General features: G+C 46.8%; 1 protein-coding gene across 2 annotated transcripts in view; it reads right to left on the reverse strand.

Annotated features, from left to right (window-relative positions):
- LOC119383956 (KRR1 small subunit processome component homolog) overlaps positions 1-23211 on the reverse strand; it is a 368573-nt gene that overhangs the window by 331914 nt on the left and 13448 nt on the right. Inside the window, exons 6-10 of one of the 2 annotated variants that reach the window (XM_049412725.1) lie at positions 19661-19717; positions 17719-17889; positions 13216-13402; positions 11352-11404; positions 5200-5245 (exon numbers count right to left, since the gene is read on the reverse strand). In XM_049412725.1, the coding sequence (XP_049268682.1) occupies positions 5210-5245; positions 11352-11404; positions 13216-13402; positions 17719-17889; positions 19661-19717 (504 nt within the window). In that variant the 3' untranslated portion in view covers positions 5200-5209. Of the gene's footprint in view, positions 1-5065; positions 5246-11351; positions 11405-13215; positions 13403-17718; positions 17890-19660; positions 19718-23211 lie in introns of those variants that run through there. The other variant, XM_037652234.2, reaches the window with a different exon arrangement.

Below are 23211 nucleotides of genomic sequence, written 5' to 3' on the forward strand. Positions count from 1 at the left end.
ATGAGCTCTGATCTCCGTGCACGATTAAATAAGGTCCTTACGCCGCCCGAGTCCCTATTTGTACGTGTCGCTAGTGGGGGAACTCCGGCTGTACTCGGAATGTGCACGGCACGTGTGAGGTTCTCCGACCGCCAGACGTCCGTTCTGTTTCATGTTCTCGCTCATTGTCCTCATGATGTTATCCTCGGACTCGATTTCTTGTCTGACCACTCTGCCGTCATTGACTGCTCGGCCGGTGTTGTACAACTTGACTTGCCTGCGTCCGCCGACGTGTCGGAGGTGGTTCAGACGAAACTTTCGTGTGCTGAGGCTGTTCGTCTGCCACCACAAGCCCTAACTTGCGTCGCTGTTGAACCATATCCCAGTGTACCGGATGGGGATTACGTGGTCTCTCCCTCTCCCAGTGTTCTACTGGCCCGCAACGTCTCCTCTCCGTACACAGTTGTAACTATTACAGAGAACAAGACGTGCCTTCCTCTTCTGAACTTCGGATTGAGCCCTCAAGTCCTACCACAAGGCATTGCTCTCGCTACTCTGTCACCGTCGTACGAGTGCCAGATCTCATCGGTGTCAACCGAACTGCCCGCTGTCGTCTCTCCAAACCCGCATAGAGTCGATGCAGTCACCTCTTCTACACTGCACAAGAACATAACCAAGATGATTGCCTTAGACCTTTTGCCCTCTCAAGTTAAAGACCTCCGTGATCTCCTTGTGACCTACTCTGACATATTTGACTTTGACGGTAGGCCCTTAGGTCAAACCTCGCAAGTCAAGCACCGCATAGATACCGGTGATGCAGCTCCAATTCACAGGCGTCCTTACCGAGTTTCACCATCAGAGCGCCAAGTTATTCAACAGGAGGTCGACAAGATGCTCACAAAAGGCATTATTGAGCCTTCTTCGAGTCCGTGGGCTTGCCCTGTAGTCTTAGTTAAAAAGAAAGACAACACCTGGCGTTTCTGCGTGGATTATCGGCATTTAAACAAGATCACCAAAAAGGATGTCTACCCGCTTCCTCGTATCGATGACGCCTTGGACTGCCTTCATGGTGCTACCTATTTTTCTTCGATAGACCTGCGCTCTGGTTACTGGCAAATCGCCGTAGACGACCTCGACCGTGAGAAGACCGCCTTTGTAACGCCTGACGGTCTCTACCAATTCAGTCATGCCGTTCGGTTTGTGCAATGCGCCGGCCACGTTCGAGCGGATGATGGACACGCTTTTGCGCAGCTTTAAATGGTCTATCTGCCTTTGTTACCTGGACGACGTCATTGTATTTGCTCCCACCTTTGAGTCTCACCTCGACCGACTTTCGTCTATTCTTTCCGTGTTTCGTGCGGCTGGGCTACAACTTAATTCATCGAAGTGCCACTTTGGCCATCGCCAAGTTGCTATTCTAGGGCATCTCGTCGACTCATCTGGCATCCGACCCGATCCCGAGAAAGTTCGCGCTGTCCTCGATTTTCCCGTACCAACTGGTGCCAAAGACGTTCGAAGTTTTGTAGGCCTATGCTCATATTTCCGACGATTCGTCAGAAACTTCGCAGATATTGCGCGCCCCCTCACTGACCTTCTCAAGAAGGATGTGCCATTTTGGTGGGGTCCTGACCAAGCCAGTGCTTTTTCCCGCCTCATTACCCTGCTCACCACACTGCCGATCCTCGCCCACTTCGACGCGTCCGCTCCAACCGAGGTCCGCACCGACGCTAGTGGTTACGGCATTGGCGCTGTGTTAGCCCAGCGTCAATCCGGTCATGATAGAGTTCTTGCGTATGCCAGCCGGCTCCTTTCTCCTGCCGAACGCAATTACTCTATTACTGAGCGCGAGTGCCTGGCGCTTGTATGGGCAGTTGGTAAATTCCGCCCCTATTTATATGGTCGCCCTTTCACCGTTACCACAGACCACCACGCTCTATGCTGGCTTTCAGCACTCAAAGATCCGACAGGGCGCCTAGCTCGTTGGGCTCTGTGCCTCCAGGAATTCACGTACACAGTGGTCTACAAGTCCGGCCGTCTACACCAAGACGCCGACTGCCTTTCTCGGTACCCCGTCGACGATCCAGACCTCGTAACGGATGACACGTCCATCTGTATTTCCTCGCTCTCCGCTTTCGGCAACATCGGTGACGAGCAACAGCGTGACGCGTCCCTACGAGATCTAATCACCCGCCTGAATACTGACTCGACGGACAGTTCGCTTCGCATGTTCGTCATCATCGACGGCATTTTATACCGCCGGAACATGCGCCCAGTGGGACAAGAACTACTAGTTGTAGTACCCACTCATCTCCGCTCGACCGTACTTCAGCAACTACATGATGTACCAACGGCCGGCCATCTTGGTGTTGCCAGAACGTACGACCGTGTCCGCCGACGCTTTTTCTGGCCCGGCCTCTACCGTTCCATACATCGTTATGTCGCTACTTGCGAGTCGTGCCAACGCCGGAAAAAGCCAGCTGTGCATCCTGCCGGGCTCCTTCAACCTATCGACGTACCTGCTGAGCCTTTTTTTCGTGTCGGCCTCGACCTTTTGGGACCTTTCCCACTTTCTAACAACGGTAACAGATGGGTCGCCGTCGCTACGGATTATTCGACCCGTTTTGCCATTACGAGACCTCTCCCGAGCAGCTGCGCTACAGACGTCGCCGAGTTTTTGATCCAAGACGTCATCTTACATCACGGCGCTCCTCGTCAACTCATCACGGACCGAGGTCGTTACTTTTTATCCAAGGTAATCGAGGACCTACTTCGCTCTTGTGCAACCAAGCACAAGCTTACGACGGCCTATCATCCCCAAACGAACGGACTCACAGAACGTTTGAATCGCACGCTCACTGACATGCTCGCCATGTATGTCTCGACCGATCATCGCGACTGGGACATTGCGCTACCCTTTGTCACTTTTGCTTACAACAGCTCGCGCCACGACACTGCTGGATATTCTCCTTTTTACCTTTTGTATGGACGAGAACCGACCTTGCCGTTCGACACGCTCGTACCCACCCCTGCCCACCTGTCCACCGAATATGCTCGCCACGCTATTAGCACAGCCGAAAAGGCCTTTCGACGCCTTTCGGAATCGCAACTCCGCCAGAAACATACATACGACAGCTGCCACCGGAACGTTCGCTTCAATCCGGGTGACCTCGTTCTCCTGTGGTCTCCGTCTCGGCATGTTGGCCTGGCCGAAAAACTTCTGCCCAAGTACTCCGGCCCTTACCGTGTGCTACGCCAGGTGACTGAGGTCACCTATGACATCGCCCCTCTGGACCACACGGCGCCCTCTACGTCTTCCAACGTCGACCACATCGCTCGCCTGAAGCCGTACCTTTCGCCCACCACCTGCTAACAAGCGCCGAGTCTGCGCTTTCGCCGCCGGAGGTCGATGTAGCGGGGTTGCAGCTATGACTGTGGGGAGGTGTGCGAAGAAGAGGCAGACGACGTGTCGGTGTTCTGAGAATACACAACCGCCATCTTGACTGCTGGACTATTCCATATTGTAAATAAGTTAAATATATTCGTAACAATATTAAACATGTTAATGAAACTCCTAGTGCTACACGACTTCTGTGTAGGGTTCTCTTCTGAAACTGTTCCAAGCTCTGGCATGGCTCCGTGGTAGAATTGCTTGCCTCGCGAAAGTCCTCGGCTTGATTCTTTCGTTCACTTCCTTGTCAGTGTTTTCTTTGCGCAGCACCTTGTTTCACCAGAATTAGTGCTGTAGCCCGGCGTCAAGATAGTGTCGATATCAGTAGGTACAACATGCAAAATTTGACTTGAAAATATCAGCATTTGCTGAGCTTCACACTTGCTCAGAGCCATCGCTGTATACCGGAGATTTGCATGCGACAGTAAACGTGCCTTCGAAAAAAAGTGTCGGTACCCCTTGAAGGCTTTCACCTCAAAATCTGCAGAAGCCAATCCCAACATTTTAACGGACAATATTATTGGATCAAGCTACGGCTTATGAGTTAAATTTATGAAGAGGCAACAGCTCCAATTTTTTATCTTATAATATAATATTAAATCATCATTCACCCTGAAAACGCGCCCACTGCAACCACCTTGTTCAGCTAGAAAGACTGGCACACAGCGCCTCGTAAATGGCGACTTCAGCATCCAAGTGCTTTCACTGTTGTAAACCACACTGCCATCACTTTGTGGAGCAGTAGCAGTCGTGAAACATTTGCTTTGCCCAAATAGGTGGCAACATGCAAAAAATTACACAATCTCCCACTAAAGGAAACCATGTGGGGATGCGAAGCAGTGCATGGGTCGACCTGCCAATATCGACACTATCTTGACGTCAGGCTACAGTACTAATTCTGGTGAAACAAGGTGCTGCGCAAAGGAAACGCGGACAAGGAAGTGAACGAAAGAATCGAGCCGAGGACTTCCGCGAGGCAAGCAGTTCTACCACGGAGCCATGCCAGAGCTTGAACTGTTCCGTTCATCACGGGCACCTTGCCCGATGTTAACGCGTCCTTGCAAGTGGAGCACACCATGAATTCACTGTAGTTGCTGTCGCTGTTACTCGTCCCGAACTCTTCTTGGAGCACGCCACGCGGGTTCATCGTGCGTCTGCAGAATCTCTTTCCCCGACGCCATCACGTGATTGCTGAGAGAGTAAGGGAAAGAGGCCACAGTGTCATACCCATGCCCTTACACAGACCCGAACGCGCTAGTGCGTGCCAGCACACATGGTTCTAAGGGGGAGAGGTCACAGCGTCTTGCCCAGCCCCTTACACAGGCCCGAACACGCTAGCACGTGCCAGCACACATGGTTCCCGAGCAGACGGTCGTCAATGGAAGGACGGACACAGCCCCGAGAAAAAGCTGCTTTGCATCTAAAACGTGCAAGGTTGCACGAAAGCCTGATGTATTCACCTAGCTGCGTGAGTACAGAAACTTCCGGGAAGGGTGGAGCAGCATATATTCAGCAAGCGATTCTGGATTTCAAGTATCGCAACCGAGGGGCATGGGTGCAGCCCTTTCAAACAATGCCAACTAGCCCATGCTGCATGATTACACTATCAAGTCGAGAAAATAAACTGTGGGACAGAGATTAACATGAACAATAACATATTTTATTGAAGTCTGATGTGCTGATGAAACAGATGATCCACAAGCAGTGGCACGTTACACAATGCAGAGCTGTACATGGGCGTCGATTCCAGCAGTTGCGATAAAGTTGTGGACCTTCTGCCACTCAGCTTTGCCACTGGACCTTCTTCTCTGGCTTTTTCTGTGAAAAGGGCGAAGTGAAACGGAAAGAAAAAAGCAGACATCAACAAAAGGTGTTGGGCAAAAATTGCATAAGTAAAACTTCGTGTCGCTTTACTAATTGCATGCTGCCACCACAAAATAGAGCGCACAAAAAAAAGTACCGTTTTATATGGCTTGTAGACAAATCATATCCACGTGACAATGTAAATTATCAGAGGAACCAACATACAGTTTTGATAGCGCATACCTGCCTTTGAATGAAGGAAAGATTACTTCTAGGGGCTCATTTTTTTTTCTTTGTTAGGCACAATATTAATGAGAACTAACAGACAGTAACGCCAAGGAAAGTATAGGGGATGTTATTTGTAGTAATTACGATCTAAATGTGAAGAAAGTGAAGTAGACGAAAAGATAACATGCCGCCAGCAGGGACCCAACCTGCGACCTTCGAATAACGCATCCGATGCTCTACCACTGAGCTACGGCGGTGGTCATCCTCCCGTCCACTTTATGGGGTATATCATCATCATCATCATCATCAGCCTGTCTACGCCCACTGCAGGGCAAAGGCCTCTCCCATGTTCCGCCAATCAACCCGGTCCTGTGCTTTCTGCTGCCACGTAATACCTGCAAACTTCTTAATCTCATCTACCCACCTAATTTTCTGTCTCCCCCTCACGCGTTTGCCATCTCTTGGAATCCAGTCAGTTACCCTTAATGATCACCGGTTATCCTGCCGACGTGCTACGTGCCCGGCCCATATCCATTTCTTCTTCTTGATTTCAACTATGATGTCATTAACCCCCGTTTGTTCCCTGACCCACTCTGCTCTCTTCCTGTCTCTTAAGGTTACACCTATCATTTTCCTTTCCATCGCTCGCTGCGTCGTCCTCAATTTAAGTTGAACCCTCTTTGTAAGTCTCCAGGTTTCTGCTCCGTAGGTAAGTACCGGTAAGATGCAGCTGTTATATACCTTCCTCTTGAGGGATAGTGGTAGATTACCATTCATGATTTGATAATGCTTGCCGAATGAGCTCCAACCCATCCTTATTCTTCTAGTTATTTCACTCTCATGGTTCGGCTCCGCGGTTACTACCTGTCCTAAGTAGACGTACTCCTTTACAACTTCCAGTGTCTCGCCACCTATCGCAAAGCGCTGTTCTCTACCAAGATTGTTCCACATTACTTTAGTTTTATGCATATTAATTTTCAGACCTACTCTTCTACTTTCCGTATCCAGTTCAGTAATCATGAGCTGCAATTCGTCTCCCGCGTTACTCATCAATGCAATGTCGTCAGCGAATCGTAGGTTACTGAGATACTCTCCATTAACTCTTATCCCTAACTCTTCCCAATCTAGGGCCCTGAAAACCTCCTGTAAACACGCGGTGAATAACATTGGAGAGATCGTGTCTCCCTGCCGTACGCCCTTCTTTATTGGGATTCTGTCGCTTTCTTTATGGAGGACTATAGTGGCTGTGGATCCGCTGTAGATTTCTTCCATTATGTTTATATAGGCTTCGTCGATGCCTTGATTCCGCAGTGCCTGCATGACTGCTGATGTCTCCACCGTATCAAATGCCTTCTCGTAATCTATGAAGGCTATGTATAGGGGTTGGTTGTATTCCGCGCATTTCTCTATCACCTGATTGATAGTATGAATATGGTCTATTGTTGAGAATCCTGTACGAAATCCTGCCTGGTCCCTTGGTTGATTGAACTCCTATGTCGTATTAATTCTGTTAGCAATTACTTTTGTAAATAGCTTGTAGACAACGGACAGTAAGCTTATGGGCCTGTGGGGTATATATACGCATTCAAACCTAGGAGTGTTAGTCAGCGCCGATCACAGTCATGGCGGCCAGTGTGGCACGCCGAATACCGCATACGCCTCACACCTGGAAAATGGAGGAGTCTCCATTTTCCTTGAGTGCCCCAAGGCGCATTCCAATTCCGTTAAACGACGTTGTCAAGAAAGAGCTGGATGAATTGGAGTTGCTGGACGTCGTAAGGAAAGTAGAGACGCCAACGGAGTGGTGCTTCGGACTCGCAGTCGTGCCCAAGTCATCTGGCGGCTACAGGATCTGCGTCGATCTGACGAAGCTGAATGAAGTAATTGAAAGGGAGCTCTTCATATTGCCAACGGTGGAACAGATTCTTGGCCAGTAGGGTGGACCAAAGATATTCTCCAAGTTGGATGCACGGTCTAGCTTCCATCAGGTGAAGCTGAGTGCCGACAGCCAGGAACTCGCGACTTTTATCATGCCGTTCGGTCGGTATTGCCTTTTGGTATTGCCACGGCACCAGAGTATTTCCAGCAGTTAATGTCAAGAATCCTTGAGCGCTTGCATGGAGTCGTGAACATGATTGACGACATTCTACTCTTCGGAAAAGATTGTCAGGAGCACAATGAGTGCCTGAATGCCATCCTGGCCCGCCTGGAAAAGGAGGGTGTCACCCTCAACGAAAAGAAGTACATGTTTTGGGTCAACTCAGTGAAGCTCCTTGGGGTAGCGGTTGGAGCAGACGGGATTTCACCAGACCCAGACAAGGTTAAGGCTGCCAGGGACCTGCCGCCACCGACCGACGTCAGTTGAGTACGACGGTTACTTGGAATGACCTACCACGTCGCACGCTTCATACCTCACTTATCCGACGTTACGGAGCCCATTCGTTCCCTTTTGAACAAGAACAGCACCTGGACTTGGGGTCCCAGTCAAGGAACGGCCTTCTCACGACTCAAGTTGCTGCTGAGCTCCGACACGTGCATGGCAAAATACTATCCCTGCTGCCATACAGTAGTATCTGTGGATGCCAGTTCCTATGGTCTGGGAGCGGTACTCCTACAGGACCAGCCTGAAGGTACTCGACGGGCTGTAGCGTACGCTTCAAGGACACTCACTCTGACAGAAGCACGCTATAGTCAGACAGAAAAGGAGTGTCTCGCCGTGACTTGGGCCATTTCAGGGGAGACGTGGGTCTTGAAAAAAGTTTTTTTTATTACTTAGGTTAGCTGAATGAAAGTTAGTACACTTATTCAGATTTTTCTGCAGATTCCAAATCTCCAAGTAGATTTGTATTATCTGCATTAGAACAAAAGATATGAGCTTTCTGAGAGCATATTTCTTACAGTACTTTTTGGCAACTTTGCTTTGTCAAACACAAGGACAAAGTATATGGCAAGACTGCCAGAGAGCTCGTCTAGCCGATGATGCTAATTTTATTGTTTTCATCAAACTTCAAATGCAAAATAAATGCACGCAAATATGAGCGAAAAATTTTTGCTTCATACACTTTATGATTATTGAGAGTTATCATTTGGTAAAAAATATTATAAGAAAATAAATAGTATCATCGGCTAGATTAGCTTTCTGGCATTCTTGCCACATACTTTGCTTTTGTGTTTGACGAAAAGAAGTTGCCAAAAATCCCCGTAAGAAATGTGCTAGAAAACGTTGTAGAAACAGCATATCTTTTGTTCTAATGCAGCTATGAAACATCTACTCACAGATTTGGAATCTGCAGAAAAAACTGAATAAGTGTACACTTTATTAAATTTCATTCTGTTCACCCAATTATTAAAAACACACTTTTCAAGAGCCACGTCTCCCCTTCACGGTACAATCAGTTCCTTTGTGGTCTCACCTTCGAAATAGAGACAGACCATCTTCCTCTGGTCACCCTTTTGGGTAACAAAGATCTAGAACTCGTGCCACCTCGCATACAACGAATGCCAATAAAACTGATGTGTTATCAGTATGTGGTGAAATATGTTCCTGGGAAGCACTTGGCTACGGCAGACACATTGTCACGAGCTCCCTCTGAATTGCCGGCTACCCGCATAGTAGAGATGTTGGAGCTCTTCGTCAGCGAAGTGTTTAAGGAATTACCGCCGGATGTGCGCATGCATCAAGCCCAAAATGGCATTTGCTCTGCGGTTATGACCTACTGCACGAAAGGATTGCCAGACAAAAACAAGGTGCCTCTGCAGGTCGTTCTGGAGGGAGAGGGACAGATTGAGCATATCCTTCTGCTGGACCGACATCTTGTAATTCCTTCAGCCTTGCGCCAGGACATTCTCGCCCTCTTACACGAAGGGCATCAGGGAGTGCGCCGCTGCCAAGAATGGGCCTGGGAGTCTGTTTGGTGGCCTAAGTGTAATATGCAGGTAGAGCATATGGTGTCGCAGTGTGCACTATGTGCCGAGACTTGAGTTCAGCGGTCCGAGCCGTTGTTGCCAACAGTTACAGCTGACAGGCCATGGCAGCACCTTGGCATCGATCTGTTTCAACTTAAAGGGCGCGATTACGTCCCGACTGTTGATTATTATTCCAGGTTCCCCGAAGAAGTCTCCGTGGGCTCCACCACTGGCACCAGCAGTCATTGCGGCAATCAAGAGCTGCATTGCCCGTTTTGGCGTACCAGACGTCGTCCGGACCGACAACGGACCGCAGTTTGTGTCTTACGAGTTTGCAGAGTTTGCACAGTCATAATATGGCTTAATATGGACCATTAGCCCAAGGTACCCCCAGAGCAATGGAGAGGCGGAGCGCATGGTGCGCACGGTGAAAGACCTGCTCTCCAAAAGAATGTTTGCGTTTTATGGCTTGTGCACAGTTGTACATCTTTCCAATTGTCTGTGAAATGTGACATACTGTTGCTCGGTTTCTTTAAGGACAGGTGCATCACTATGAGCAACCACACATTAATACATATGTTGCCAGGCCGCTTCCAACAGTTTTCAGAGAACGAAGACATCTCTTTACAATGTTAGAAAACGTACCTGTCCAATACAAGCCTGCCTTTGTGCAATTCAGAATAAAGTTTCTTAATTTTAAAGACCAACTTCAGCATATTTCCTTTTCAACTGTCAACCTGGCTTTACTGTCATACCGTGACACGCCCGGTCCGAACGGCATTTCTCCAGCCCAAGCCCTGAGGGGACGGAGATTGCAAAGACGTCTCCCGCGACTACCGGGACAACTGGTGCCGTCATTACCCTGCCATGTGAGTTTCAGGGAAAAGGATACGGGTTACAGGGCGCAGCAGGCGAAGAACTACAACAGCCGTTGGGCTTCAAGCCAGCTAACCCCTCTAAGTCCTGGAGACTATGTATGGGTCACTGACACGCGCTGCCATGGTGAAGTGCTCTCACAGGCCCAGCATCTGCGGTCCTACCTTCTTCAGACCCCCAGAGGCATCCTGCAGCGTAATCATCAACATCTTGTGCCTCATTCAACAGAAACGAGTCCAGCTCAACTAGCAGCATCTCCGCCGGCCCCTCCCGGAAACTTGCAATCTGCGGTGCCTCAAGAACCCGTGCAACCGGAAGTAACGCCTTGGGCAACTGTGACACAGACTCGCAGTGGTCGTATAGTGAGGCGACCCCGACGTTTGGACTTGTGAGGAGCTGCCCCATAAAATGTGAAAAGGAGGGATGTAGAGGTTGCTGCCAGTGTGCTTTGAAGCGTGTGGCCACAAGGAGGCGCTACAGTCCATCGAGCATATATAAGGGGAGTTGGGGAGAGGGAATAAAGTTTTTTTTGGTTTCCGCTTGCCAGCAGTCCGTCTCGTTCCTCGGCACCTGGGCTGAACAGCACTGGCACCCATGTGGTCTTCCTTGTGATGATAGACGTGCATTGCAACACGTCTATTAACTTCACATAATAATAATAATAATATCTGGGGTTTAACGTCCCAAAACCACGATATGATTACGAGAGACGCCGTAGTGGAGGGCTCCGGAAATTTCGACCACGTGGGGCTCTTTAACATGCACCTAAATCTAAGTAGTACATGGGCCTCAAACATTTTCGCCTCCATAGAAAATGCAGCCACCGCGGCTGGGATTCGATCCCGTGACCTTCGTGTCAGCAGTCGAGCACCACAACCACTAGACCACCGTGGCTATTAACTTCACGAAATGCGCATAGAGAACATTAGCACCCTGCTGGACGATGGTGTTTAATGCTAACTGACAAACATGAACTTGCTGGGCACCAGCATGAACAGTGTCGTGCAACATGAACCACAACAGTAAAATAACAGCAAATTGTAATAAACCTGGAAATGCTTTCTTTGAGCAAATATCACTTTCTAGACATTTGATGTACAAAAGACAGTACCTTTGATGAAGCCTTCACTTTCTTTTTCAGTGCTTCAATGTCGACGGGAGTTGCTGCATCAGAAACATTCACAACAGATTAATCACAGCCACATGACTACAGCGAGCTTTGCAGCAGAAAGGATGTTGAAACTGGCATTACAGCAGGAACGTCTTGGAGATTTATAGAAGAAATCTAGACCATAATTCCAACTTGCCAAGTGGGCTTTGGGAAACAATCCTTTGCGGAATTAATACTATATCTCCTATGAGGCATAGAGCAAACATGGCACGCAGTCATAACAGTTTTCACAAAAATAAAAAGCATTGCCAAAGTAAGCATTGCAATAAACTAACAGCCTTCATTAAAACAACTGGATGACAATAGCAGGTTCTTGCTGCCCTCTTGTGTTTTTCGACTTGCATAACAACACAATATACAGCATCCGCTGGTTGTCCCACGTAACTTGAGCCAAGACTTCGAAAAATTGAAGGTACGCTGGAAGCAAATCGAACCAAATGCATACTATAGTCGCAGTTACTCGTGTCACTTTTTATTTTCCCCCTTAACTCAATAATTATGTTTAATTGCCTAGCATTTTCGATTATTGGCTGAAGGCCCTAAGGATGATCGCAGAGTTGTAAAGCACCGACTAAATCCAGTCTCATGCAGTCCTTTTTTTCTGTGTTGCAAAGACAGCGCACGAAATATGAATAAAGCCATGTGATCGAGCACTAATACAGTGCTATCATGCTGCTTTCAAGCATGCATTCAGCGAACAAGGTCACCTGCAGCCGCGATTGTGGCCACAGGGATGTGGCAGAGGGTCTTGATGGTGACCAGCACCTCGGCCTCTGGTTTTTGTTAGATGATGGCACAAATGCATGCTGCAGGCCAAGCGCTGCCGAGACAAAGAAGCACGCATGAAACGCTGCAGGCGACGTGGTTCACTGAATAGTACATGCTTGACAGACGTTCGCAGTGTGCTAGTGCTCCATCGTGTGGCCTTTTTCATATTTCACGGGCTTACTTCGCAATGCAGCAAAAAGGACTATGTCAGACATTATGTACAAGAAACAATTCAATCAATGGTTTCTCAAGGTGCTCTACAACTCTACGATCCTTATTTGGGTCTTCAGCCAATAATTAAAATGGTGGGTAATTCATTAAACATAGTTAATGAGTTAGTCAAGGGTAAAATAAAAAATAGCCTGAGTAACCATAGGCTAGTGTAAATAGTACGCGTTCGGTTCAATTCGCTTTTAATCCGCCTTTCAATTTTATAGTCTTGGCTCAAGTTATGTGGGGCCTCCAGTATAGTGAAGACAAAACGTTGACACCACAGCCACATCACCATCCCTCTGCTAACCAGAGCTCAAAATGCTCCCTGCTGCGTCTGTGCCCTGTCCTTAGCTTACTTTATACTTTTGGTCTCGGAGGTTGCTGCATCGTTCACCCTGATATTGCACAGCTACTGTCATGCAGGGTTGCAGTCAATAACAGTCCGAAATTTTCAGACCAAACCTTCCTTTATTCTCTCATAACTCAGCAACTATGGGCAGTCCAACGGGCCCACAACATGGCGGAGAGGCTAGGTTTATCTGTCTCGTCGTGGGAGCGGCCCACTACCTGTTAGTAGTTCATGCCCCGACGGACCTGAATAAAGTTTTTTCATTCCATTCTATTCAGCAACTATCACTGTCCCAGCTCCCCTAGTGTTGCCCTCCTTTGCCATAACACTTGCACCATCATGTCCTACTTCACACAACTGCAGTCAACCATGCACTTGGCCCTGCCTTGCTTCCCGAGCTTTTGTTCCTCCTTACGGCGCCACTCTATCCTCACAACGCAAACATGTAGTACCATTCAAAAGGGTTGTGCTTACCTTTCTCGGCAGCTGGCTGCTTTTTGGGCACATACTTGGGTTCCTCAGGTGGTTGGAAGGACTTGCTGCGGCGCTCCTGACGCTTGACCTCGGCCTCAGCTTTGGACTGCTCCTTTTCATGCTTCTTCTTGGCCTTGCGCTCACGCTCCTTGAGGAAGTACTCCCCCGAGGCAAGCTCCTTGTCCATCTGTGTAACGCGAGAAAAGACCAAGGGGCTCAACACCGAGACAGAGGCAGCTAACAAGGGTGAAAAAAACAAGCCTCGTGCAGCTAACAAGTATAGGCGGACTCCAAATTGAAGCCCCAGTTATGGCTCTCTATGGGTTACAGAGACTGCCATTTGCAGAAGCAAGAAATGCATCACGGATGCCATGTTTTGGAAACTGCCACTTAAACTTCTGTCCCCAATAAGCAAGATTTGCTGCAAGATCATCCTTTAAAGTGGGAGCTACATTGTTATGGTAAGTTAATCTGGGTGGGTGGTTGGAGCCACACATGATAATGTACACCATGGCATCTATGAAGCTTGTTGAGCATACTCAAGTACCATATCCTTCAACAATGCATTTTTTTCTTGCAAAACACTGAACATTCTTATTCAACATGGACGAAACATGATATGTACAGCAATACTAGTAACACTCGGCTATGCGTTTTTGGAAACTTCGTGCAGTTAGTGCACTCTTTACTTGCATATAACTTAGCACGTATGCTGCATTGATGTCTGATAGCCTCACATTTGGTATACAACAGCCTATACATAACTACAGTATAACCTCATTACAACAGACCTTCATAGTGAAGAGGATTTTGGTCTGTTGTAAAGGGAGTATGTAAAATCCAAGTACTGTTACAACAGACTTTCATGTAAACACTGAATGGGTCTGTTATAACCGGAGAGAATTACGAGTCACAAACATGGTCTTATATTTAACGGGGGACCAAAAAAAATGCGATTTTTGGAAAATCGCATTTTCAGTTTCTGTAGCCCATTTCTTTCTGATTCCAAAATATCGTCAATGAAAACTACGTAGAAGTGCTATAAAAAATTTGTTGCGTCTGCCGACTTGGCGAAAATTGCGGAAATATAAAAAAAGCGTTTTTCAAAATTATAGCTCGGCAACGGCGCAACTGGGCGCCACCATTTTGGGCTCGTCGTAAAGAGCATTTCTCCGCGTTCAAGTTCTCAGTTTCAGCTGGCTCCTCCATTCAGTAACAAGCGTACGAAAAACACGTTTTGACTGCTTCTGCGGTATTACCGCAGAAGCAGTCAAAACATGTTAATGCTCGCTTCGGGATCGTCGTCTGCTGCTTGTGCGTCGCGAGGTCGTGGCTGTCGAAAATTGCGCTACTTAGTGACGCGTTCGCACTTGTTCTGTGTTTACGGGTCGACGATAATTTGGAACGCTTTAGTTGGGCAGCTGCAAGCGGAAGCTCAATCATCAGATTACGATAGCGCGCCGCACTCGTCGCGAACATCGCAGACGCGCGACTAATAGCGTTGACTCGTTGGACCCGCTGTTCAGGGGCGTAGCCAAGGGGGGTGGGGGGTTCAACCCCCCCCCCCCCCCCCCCGAAATTTTTCAAATTTGCTGGCGTATATATACGTACGCACGAACACACACACGCACATACAAACGCACGCACGAACATACACAAAGTATGGTTGAACAACCCCCTCCCCCCCCGAAAAAAATTTCTGGCTACGCCCCTGCCGCTGTTCGAGGTTATTCTTATCAGCACTTCGAAGCTCATGACGAACACCACCGCGGGACAACTCCTTGTACTCGCAATCGAGCATGACGTACTTTGAAACATCGGGCACCGCGGCCACGCACATCGCAACCGAGCTTTCTACTAGATGTCGTGGTTAGGCCTAACTCCGTTCACGGTGCCGATGTACGAGCCAAATCCGAACTTTGCGGGCAAGAACATCGCGCTAGCGGACATGCGAAAGCGAAGAAGCCGTAATGTCCTTCGTCTCAAGCAACGAATCGCATCGCCCGCTGGCTCCTCAGAACCGCGGATGGGCATTTTGCGCATCGGCAGCGGACCCCCCGGACAAGCTCGCCGCGCAGCGACCGCGCGGAGAAGCGGTGGCAGCGGCTCGCAATTTCGCATGTCAGCGTCCCAAACGCAACACCAAGCACGCTGCGCGCCGTTTTTTTGTCGCTACAGCTAGGCATAGCTGATCATCGACAGACCGGGGATCGGCGGCCTTCGTTCTTAAATCGGTACGTCGATATCCGCGGTGCGCTGCTCCCGTCCCGAAAGTATGCTCAGCGATGTTTGAAGTCGGAAGTTAATGACCGTGGTAGAAAAGTCCGCTCTAAAGAAGTCCTGACCACCTTGCTGGCCTGAAATTTTAGTCAATTATATCCGAATGTCCGTTGTACCAGAATCCGTTGTAAACGAAGCTCAATCAATGGTACTAATACGGAGGTCGGCATAACGCCGCAAATTGGTATGTAATATCCGAATGTCTGTTCTAAACAGATCCGTTGTAACGAGGTTATACTGTACAACAAAGTTAAGTAGCAAGAATGTTTGTGTTCTATGGCTTGTGCACAGTTGTACATCTTTCCATTTGTCTGTGAAATGTGACACACTGTTGCTGGGTTTCTTTAAGACAGGTGCATCACTATGAGCAACAACACATTAATACATAGGTTGCCAGGCCGCTTCCAACAGTTTTCAGAGAATGAAGAAAATGTAACTGTCCAATAAAAGCCTGCCTTTGTGCAATTCACAATAAAGTGTAATAATTTTAAGAACCAACTTCATCATAGTATTTATTTTCAACTGTTAATCTCATAGTGGCCACAATCTCTTGCCAATGCTTGTAAACAATAAAAAAAAAACATGAAACAAAGGCACAAAGGCATCAAACGGTCACCAACAATCACAACAATACATCAGTTTCATCTCTTTTCATGCTAATAACTTCATATATCATGCTTCACACAAGCTATGACCTTATAAGTAGAGCTGTGAGAATAGCAAAATTTTGGGTGCGAAGCGAATTCGAATATTGAAGTGCGAGTACAAATCGAATCGAATCTTTTTCGAATAATTCTCGAATATTTCCAGAATATTTTTCGAATACTTCGAAGCGAAATTGCAGAAAAAAAAGTAGGAAAGGATTTATAAGCATATTCTTATGAGATAGCAACATGAAAGTGTTTCTTTTCGCTAGGTTGATGAAGCACTGGCGGGGTGGTGTTTCATAGTTGTCTTATCAAGAATGAGGCAATGTAGAGGCTGAATGCTATTTATGTACATGATTTGGAGCAACCAAAGTGTTGCCGACAACACTTTACACGTGGTAGGCAAAGATGCCATTTCCTCAGCCTCTCCTCCTCTATCAACTTCTGTGGAAGCGCAACTGATGTGGCGGACAAGGGTGTGCTCCCTTCAAGTCAGGAGTTCCAAATCTGCCTCATAGACCTCTATATATAAGAACATCTGAAATTTTGGATGCTAAAAAGCTTCGGCTTCCGATTTTTTGGACTTCCTGCCCAAATTTCAGGTCCAAAACAGCATTAATTGAGCCCCCACCTGTGCCACATCTTTCATCTCCATGTTGGAGACAGCATTTTTTTAGTTAATACATTTGCGACCGTAGCGGAGCTTTAAAGGCAGCTTTGCCGCAATACCGGCATGTGATGAGGTGAAGCATATTGAAAATCTAGGGACCACTTTCAATCTGACGTTGACTGTCTCTTAGCAATGTTCGACCGTAACGAAGCTTGAAAGGCAGCTTTGCCGCAATACAAGAGTGTAATGAGGTGAAGCATATTGAAAATTTGAAGGGGTCACTTTCAATTGGGCGTTGACAGCATTTGTTTTTGGGAAGTTCGAATAGTTTGAATAGTAAAATTCCAGTGCGAATCGAATCGAATAGCAAACACTATTTGAAAAATATTCAAAATTTCGAATATTCGCGCACCCCTACAAGTTATAACACACTAAGAAGACAATTTTACAAGGCCTAATGCTTCCATCAAGTGCCGAAGAGGCAAATACGAGAGCCTACAAAAGTGTACAAGTCAATATATATGTGCAAGTGCTACATTACATTTGCATTCGTATTGCATAAACTTCTGACCAGCAAACCAGAAGGAGTTCAAAGTGAGGCTCCGCTCATCACAAGTGTAAAAACAGCGCTAAAAAAGACTGGACAAGAAAGGAGACGAGACCACGGCGCCGTCCTTTAATGTCCCGTCTTTTTAGCGCTGTTTTTCCACTCGTAATCATGAACCAATCAATCCAAATGCATATCCTCCTGCAGCTCAGCCCATGTAGACCACATTCCAAGTCCAACTGTTCTCACAGTAGAGAGATGAATATTTAAGGAGAGCAGCGAAGTTCAATATATCAGTGTTCACTAAGGTAAGGTTTGGTGACACCAATCGCTATGTAGTGGTGGTGGTTCAAAGACAACCTGCATGGCTCGCTTGCCCCAGTGAGGAAGCAGTGCCTCAGAAATGAAAGACAGCGTACCTTGCTCTCTGGCTGTGGTGGTGGGAAGGGTGTGTACTCGCCCTTGACACGCTGCTTCTTGGGCTTCTTGCGCTTGGACAGCGTCTGGGCCTTGAAGTGTGGCAGGAAGCGGTCCCAGTTTTCATTGCGCAGCTTAGGGTCCTTGGCCAGCTCCCGCTTGATCATCAGTGCCTGCCAATGGGACAGCCATACAACAGAGAATTAATGGCCTGAGGGGTCACGGCACATACTTTATAAAAGCAACGTTTTGATCTGAGCACTTTCCGCAGTCACTTTACAGTTTCCTGCATGAGGCACTGACCCCTTTGTAGCGTAGCGACTCCTACTACTGGCCCTGAACAAACCTTGTTGCATTTGCGTAATGCAGTTCAGGTGCTATGCTGATGTCCACATGCCACGTGAATAGCCTTTCAAGCAGTTATGGAAAACGTGGAGCTTTGAAGCTTTGGAACCAACACTGCATTTGCATTTGTTGATGCATCAACATATGCAAGTACTCAGCTCACAAATTTCCCTAATGGCACAATCAATTTTTAAATGCAAGAAATGTGACATCACACATCAGAGCTCTAATCATGCAGATAGATAATAATCTTTAACGAAATTCCTGATTAGGCTAGCCTGGTTTGTCACCTGGCTTGCTACTCTGGTGTCGGGTGATGACTATGATATATACAATGATCACATATACACAAAAATACAGTAGAACCCCGCTGATACGTTTTTGAAGGGACCGTAGGAAATAAACGTAAGAGACGGGAAACGTAAGAGCCGAAAAACAGGAAAAACGGCAAAATATTTAGTGGTACAGAATTTTATTTCAATTCTTACGAGTAGCACGAAAATTGGCGTGCTCAGCCGCGATCTAGTCGATGGATAGAAACGCGGAGCTTAGGACGGCCTCATCCACAGAAATGTAATCAACGTATGTGATTTTTTTAACACCAACAGCTGTAGGCATGAAAGAACTAAGCACACGCAATCACGACCGGTGCGGCGAGTCCGACCGCGAACCGTACGCACGACCACGCGAGCTCCAGCCAGCTCGAACTCCTCCCGTTCTCCGACAAATAACGATGATGATGAGTCTACGCCAACGCGATGGCAGAAGTGAATGCCAATCTCGAAGGCCTTGCTTTCGCAAGCAGTTACGTCATTCACGCCATGTTTGTGCAATACAAATCTCAGAGGCTATGCTTTTGTCAATAGTAAATGCCAATCTCGAAGGCCTTGCTTTCGCGAGCAGTTACGTCATAGACGCCATCTTTGCAATTTGAATCTCGAAGGCCATGCTTTTGTTTGCATCAATTGAAAGATTCTGTTGCTTGCGCCTCTCATACGGCTAATATTACGGTCAAACGAGGCCAAACTGCGTGAAAATGCACCATGGCCGCTCTCTTTGGTAGTCACTCGGTCGGCTCCGAGCGCACTTCGCGACGTATCATACGGGAACGGTCCGACAGTTACGACGTAACAGCGGGGTTCCCAATACATTGTATCCTATGGGAGCTATGCTGGGACCGGCGGAAAACGACGTAACAGCCGGGAAAACGCAGCAGTGAGGAACGTAACAGCGGGGTTCTACTGTAGTACGTACAGTCACAAGCACACATACATACACAAAATAATCATTCACAATCTTTAGTCAAGTCGAGTGTTCCTCAAGAACACCAACAGCGCTTTTGTGTTGCGCATCGCACAACCGCTGTCTTGCCACGGGCCGAGAAGGTGCCGCAGCTGGTGGATGCACTACTTCTATTGACTTGTATAAAGCGGCATTTGAGGAACTGCCAGAACCCTTCGACCACATGTCAATGCACAAATCTGGCTGCACTGTCAAATAGAAGCATAGGCACCAGAAACCTTTCTGCAACAATATCTTTGGCTTAAACTGAGTGCCCCACGAGCAATCGAACCAGAACTGTGAGAAACGGCAGCTCACCTTGATGTTGTAGACAGGATGGATGTTCTTCATGGTGTCTTCCACAATCTTGCGCACCTGCACAGGCCATTTCTCATGAAGCACACCAGATCGAAAACTGGGAAATCATACAGTGTGCAAAACACTCCACATGTAAGTATGAGTACAAGTGTACAAGCACACATGTAAGTACAAGTACAGTGCTCGTCAAATGAAACCCGAACACCGGCAAGCCTTCGCAGTGGTATAGTGTGCGCCGTACAGTTATCACCATTGACAGGCGCACGCATCCGGTTTGATCGCACTGCGCATATGAGCGCCTGTCCATGGTGATAACTAGACGGTGCGCACTATACCACTGCGAAGGCTTGCCGGTGTTCGGCTTTCATTTGACGAGCACTGTACATGCAAGTACAAGTACAAGCGCAAGTACGCTCCACACGAAAAGTCTAAAATTTATAGAAAGGCAGAAACTTGCACAAATTCATGTGTATTTTGTATGCTTTGAACAAAGGCAGGCACACAAGACCCCCACACAACAGGAACTAAAAGGGCAACGCAAGCAACAACTATCCAATGAGATGTCACATTGTAGTAATGGGGTCACAGTAGTAATTGCTGGGGTTTTACGTGCCAAAACCAAGATATGATAATCAGGCACACTGTACATATATTGGGATTAATGTCGACCACCTGGCGTTCTTCAACATGCACCTAAATCTAATCACACGAGTGTTTCCGCGTTTCAAATCTATCAAGAGCAGCCACCATGGCTGGGTATTGAAACCGTGTCCTTGAGCTTAGCGAGTTGACACCTTACATGCTAAGATACCACCGTGGGTTTCGGTGATTGAAAAGGAATGATAAAGAAAAAACATTAGATGCCTACATCGATGCGTTTTGTGTGGCGTGTCTTCATTTGATGGCTTGGTGCTGCCCTCCTCACATCTCCTCAATTCATGTTTTGCACAATTACCTTTCGAACCATGTACAGAGCTGAAGGAATGAAATGTGTCAACTTAAGTAATGCACAAAGTTTCGTTAGCACTATCTTCAGTTCGTGTCACAATGACACTCCATTTACATCACCTTTGGTGGCCAGACTTGAGCAACACTACTTGGTTATCTCAAGCAATAGCATATACCTACAATAGCAAATGTACTTTAAAAGATTTGATGAGTGCTCTACAAAGCTCACTAATAGGCCAGAAAGTGAGAAACCGGTCTCCATACATCATTATGGGCAGTAGGGCAAGGACTAAGTGAGATGACAAGCAAGGTGCTGAAGTGATAATTGGAAGTTTATTAAAAAACGAAAAGATATGATAAACTCCAGATTAATGCTGACCACGTATAATAAATATATTATATTATATATCATATAATAAAGCACACTGTGCTAGCACATTAGTCACAATGAGATGTCATCAGCAAGAAGCTGCAAGAGCACTTCCCTTTCCTAGACTCTTACACTAATTAATATTTACAAATGATTTAGACAACAGTGACATGTGAGGCAGGCACAACTGTGAATATGGTATGCAAAACACACACATACTCAACCCAAGTCTAGCAGAGAAACCTCGCAGTCAAGCAACGATAAAGACGACTGACTGACAAATGCGGAACCTTTCTGTTTGACGTGGAAGTCCTCCACGATTTGCCTCATCACTTCATCTCGGTGTTTAAAAAGGCAAATATTAAGCTGACGTAGATTATTGAAATAGCGTTCCAAAAACCTCGCAGTGCTTGTTTAGCACCAAGGAAATGCTTAGTTTGAAAGAAAATGAAGTTTTAGTGGTCCACATATCCTTAGCACAATTCAAACGACCACCTCTGAGAACAGGCTCGTGATGTAGCATTTGCCATGCCTGCCCTTTCCTAATAACACTAATGGCTGGGGTTTTATGTGCCAAACCAATGATATGATTATGAGGTGCACCGTAGTAGAGGTCTTTGGAAATTTCGACCACCTGGGGTTCTTTCATTTGCATCCAAATCCAACTACACAGGCCTCTAGCATTTTCAACTCCATCAAAAATAATATAATAATAATAATAATAATAATCCATCAAAAATTTGACCGCCGTGCACAGAATCAAACCCACTGCCTTAGAGTCAGCAGCTGAGGACCGTAACCGCCGTACCACCGCAGAGGCTGCCCTTTACCAATACACTGCAATGTTCTTTTTTATCATGGATAGTTTGAGCACTAGTGATTAATCGTATTGAGGGCATTTTATGTCATCGGGCCACAATGTCCCACTGGTGGCACAAATGGTGTCTTACATTTACCATGATTTCTTTATTATTAAAGTGCTTCTGTGCATAATACTGACACTTTAGATGTTGTCAAGCATTGACCTTTCACTCTGACATAGTTTGTCATTTGCCTCTAGTGTTCCTTCATGCAAAATCATGGTGTTTTAAAAAAATGGTCTCCAACCACAATCACGGCAACGAACTGACAAATGAAAAAGAATCGACATTTAAGAGAACTATTATGCTCTCTTATTCTGATGCTAAGACCTGTTTGTCCAATGCAGATCAGACTGCAGGGAAAAAGAATTGAGTATGCAACACCATGTTAGCAGTTCACAAACTTCAAGCTGGGTTAAAACTGCACACTTCACTGACTGAACTGACCCTAAATGCTGCCGAGATTTGTCTTTCCTGAAATCTACATTCACTTGTCACTAGTCTCATTTCACCTTTGTTCCCTGCTTACCACCCATGACGAACCACAACAGTAGGTCTCAAGCATAATTTCTTGTTTGTGTACAGCAGAGGCTTCACACAGGCAAGAAGTTTACCTGGTCAATGGCAATCTAAGATATATATCGCGGGCAATTCACTGTGCACAGAAGACAGACAGAAGCTTCAAGACAAAAGCTTCTAGCCTCTTCATGACGTTCTCCAGTTAAAAAACAAAAGATATATCTTTCGATATTACTCCAGTGTTGGGGCTCAAGGCAATCCAGCAAACCAAAATTAAGCATCTTTAAAGAGGCAACAATTAAGATGCGTGGCAGTGGTAGTCTGTGTCAAAAAGATTTAAACAGATACAACTATAAAGCAGTCCAGAAGGACACATCAATGGTAGCAAAGAAACACAACAAATGCAACAGCAAGACAGGCTAGTACTGCGGTTCAAACGATGCTTACTTGCAGTGTACACATGTGTCTGTCAAAACCTGAAATGGAATGCGCACTCGATTTTGTATGTGCAGCTGAGCCAAGGGCAGGAAAGACTGCCAAGACAATTAAGCTATTGTTCATGAACAAGCACAAACCAATGCCCTTTCAACTAGTCATGGCTCACTGCCTGTCGCATAGAATCTGCAGAACAACTTCCTGACTACAACAAAGATGATTCGTTGTGCACTGTTAAATTGGCATATTGCCAGAAGCTGCTTTGGGATAAGTGAGTGAAAAGTTCCCATATTTAACAAATAGGGTTCTGAAATATGATGGCTTGATGTTTTCAATTTCCATCATTCCACCTACACTGATGGCAAAACCTGTGTGCCTCAATGTTTTGCAGCAGTCGCACGACACTGGAACGCTAGGCA

The sequence above is a fragment of the Rhipicephalus sanguineus genome, chromosome 2 (genome assembly GCF_013339695.2).
Source record: "Rhipicephalus sanguineus isolate Rsan-2018 chromosome 2, BIME_Rsan_1.4, whole genome shotgun sequence".
NCBI classification, from domain to species: Eukaryota; Metazoa; Arthropoda; class Arachnida; order Ixodida; family Ixodidae; genus Rhipicephalus; species Rhipicephalus sanguineus.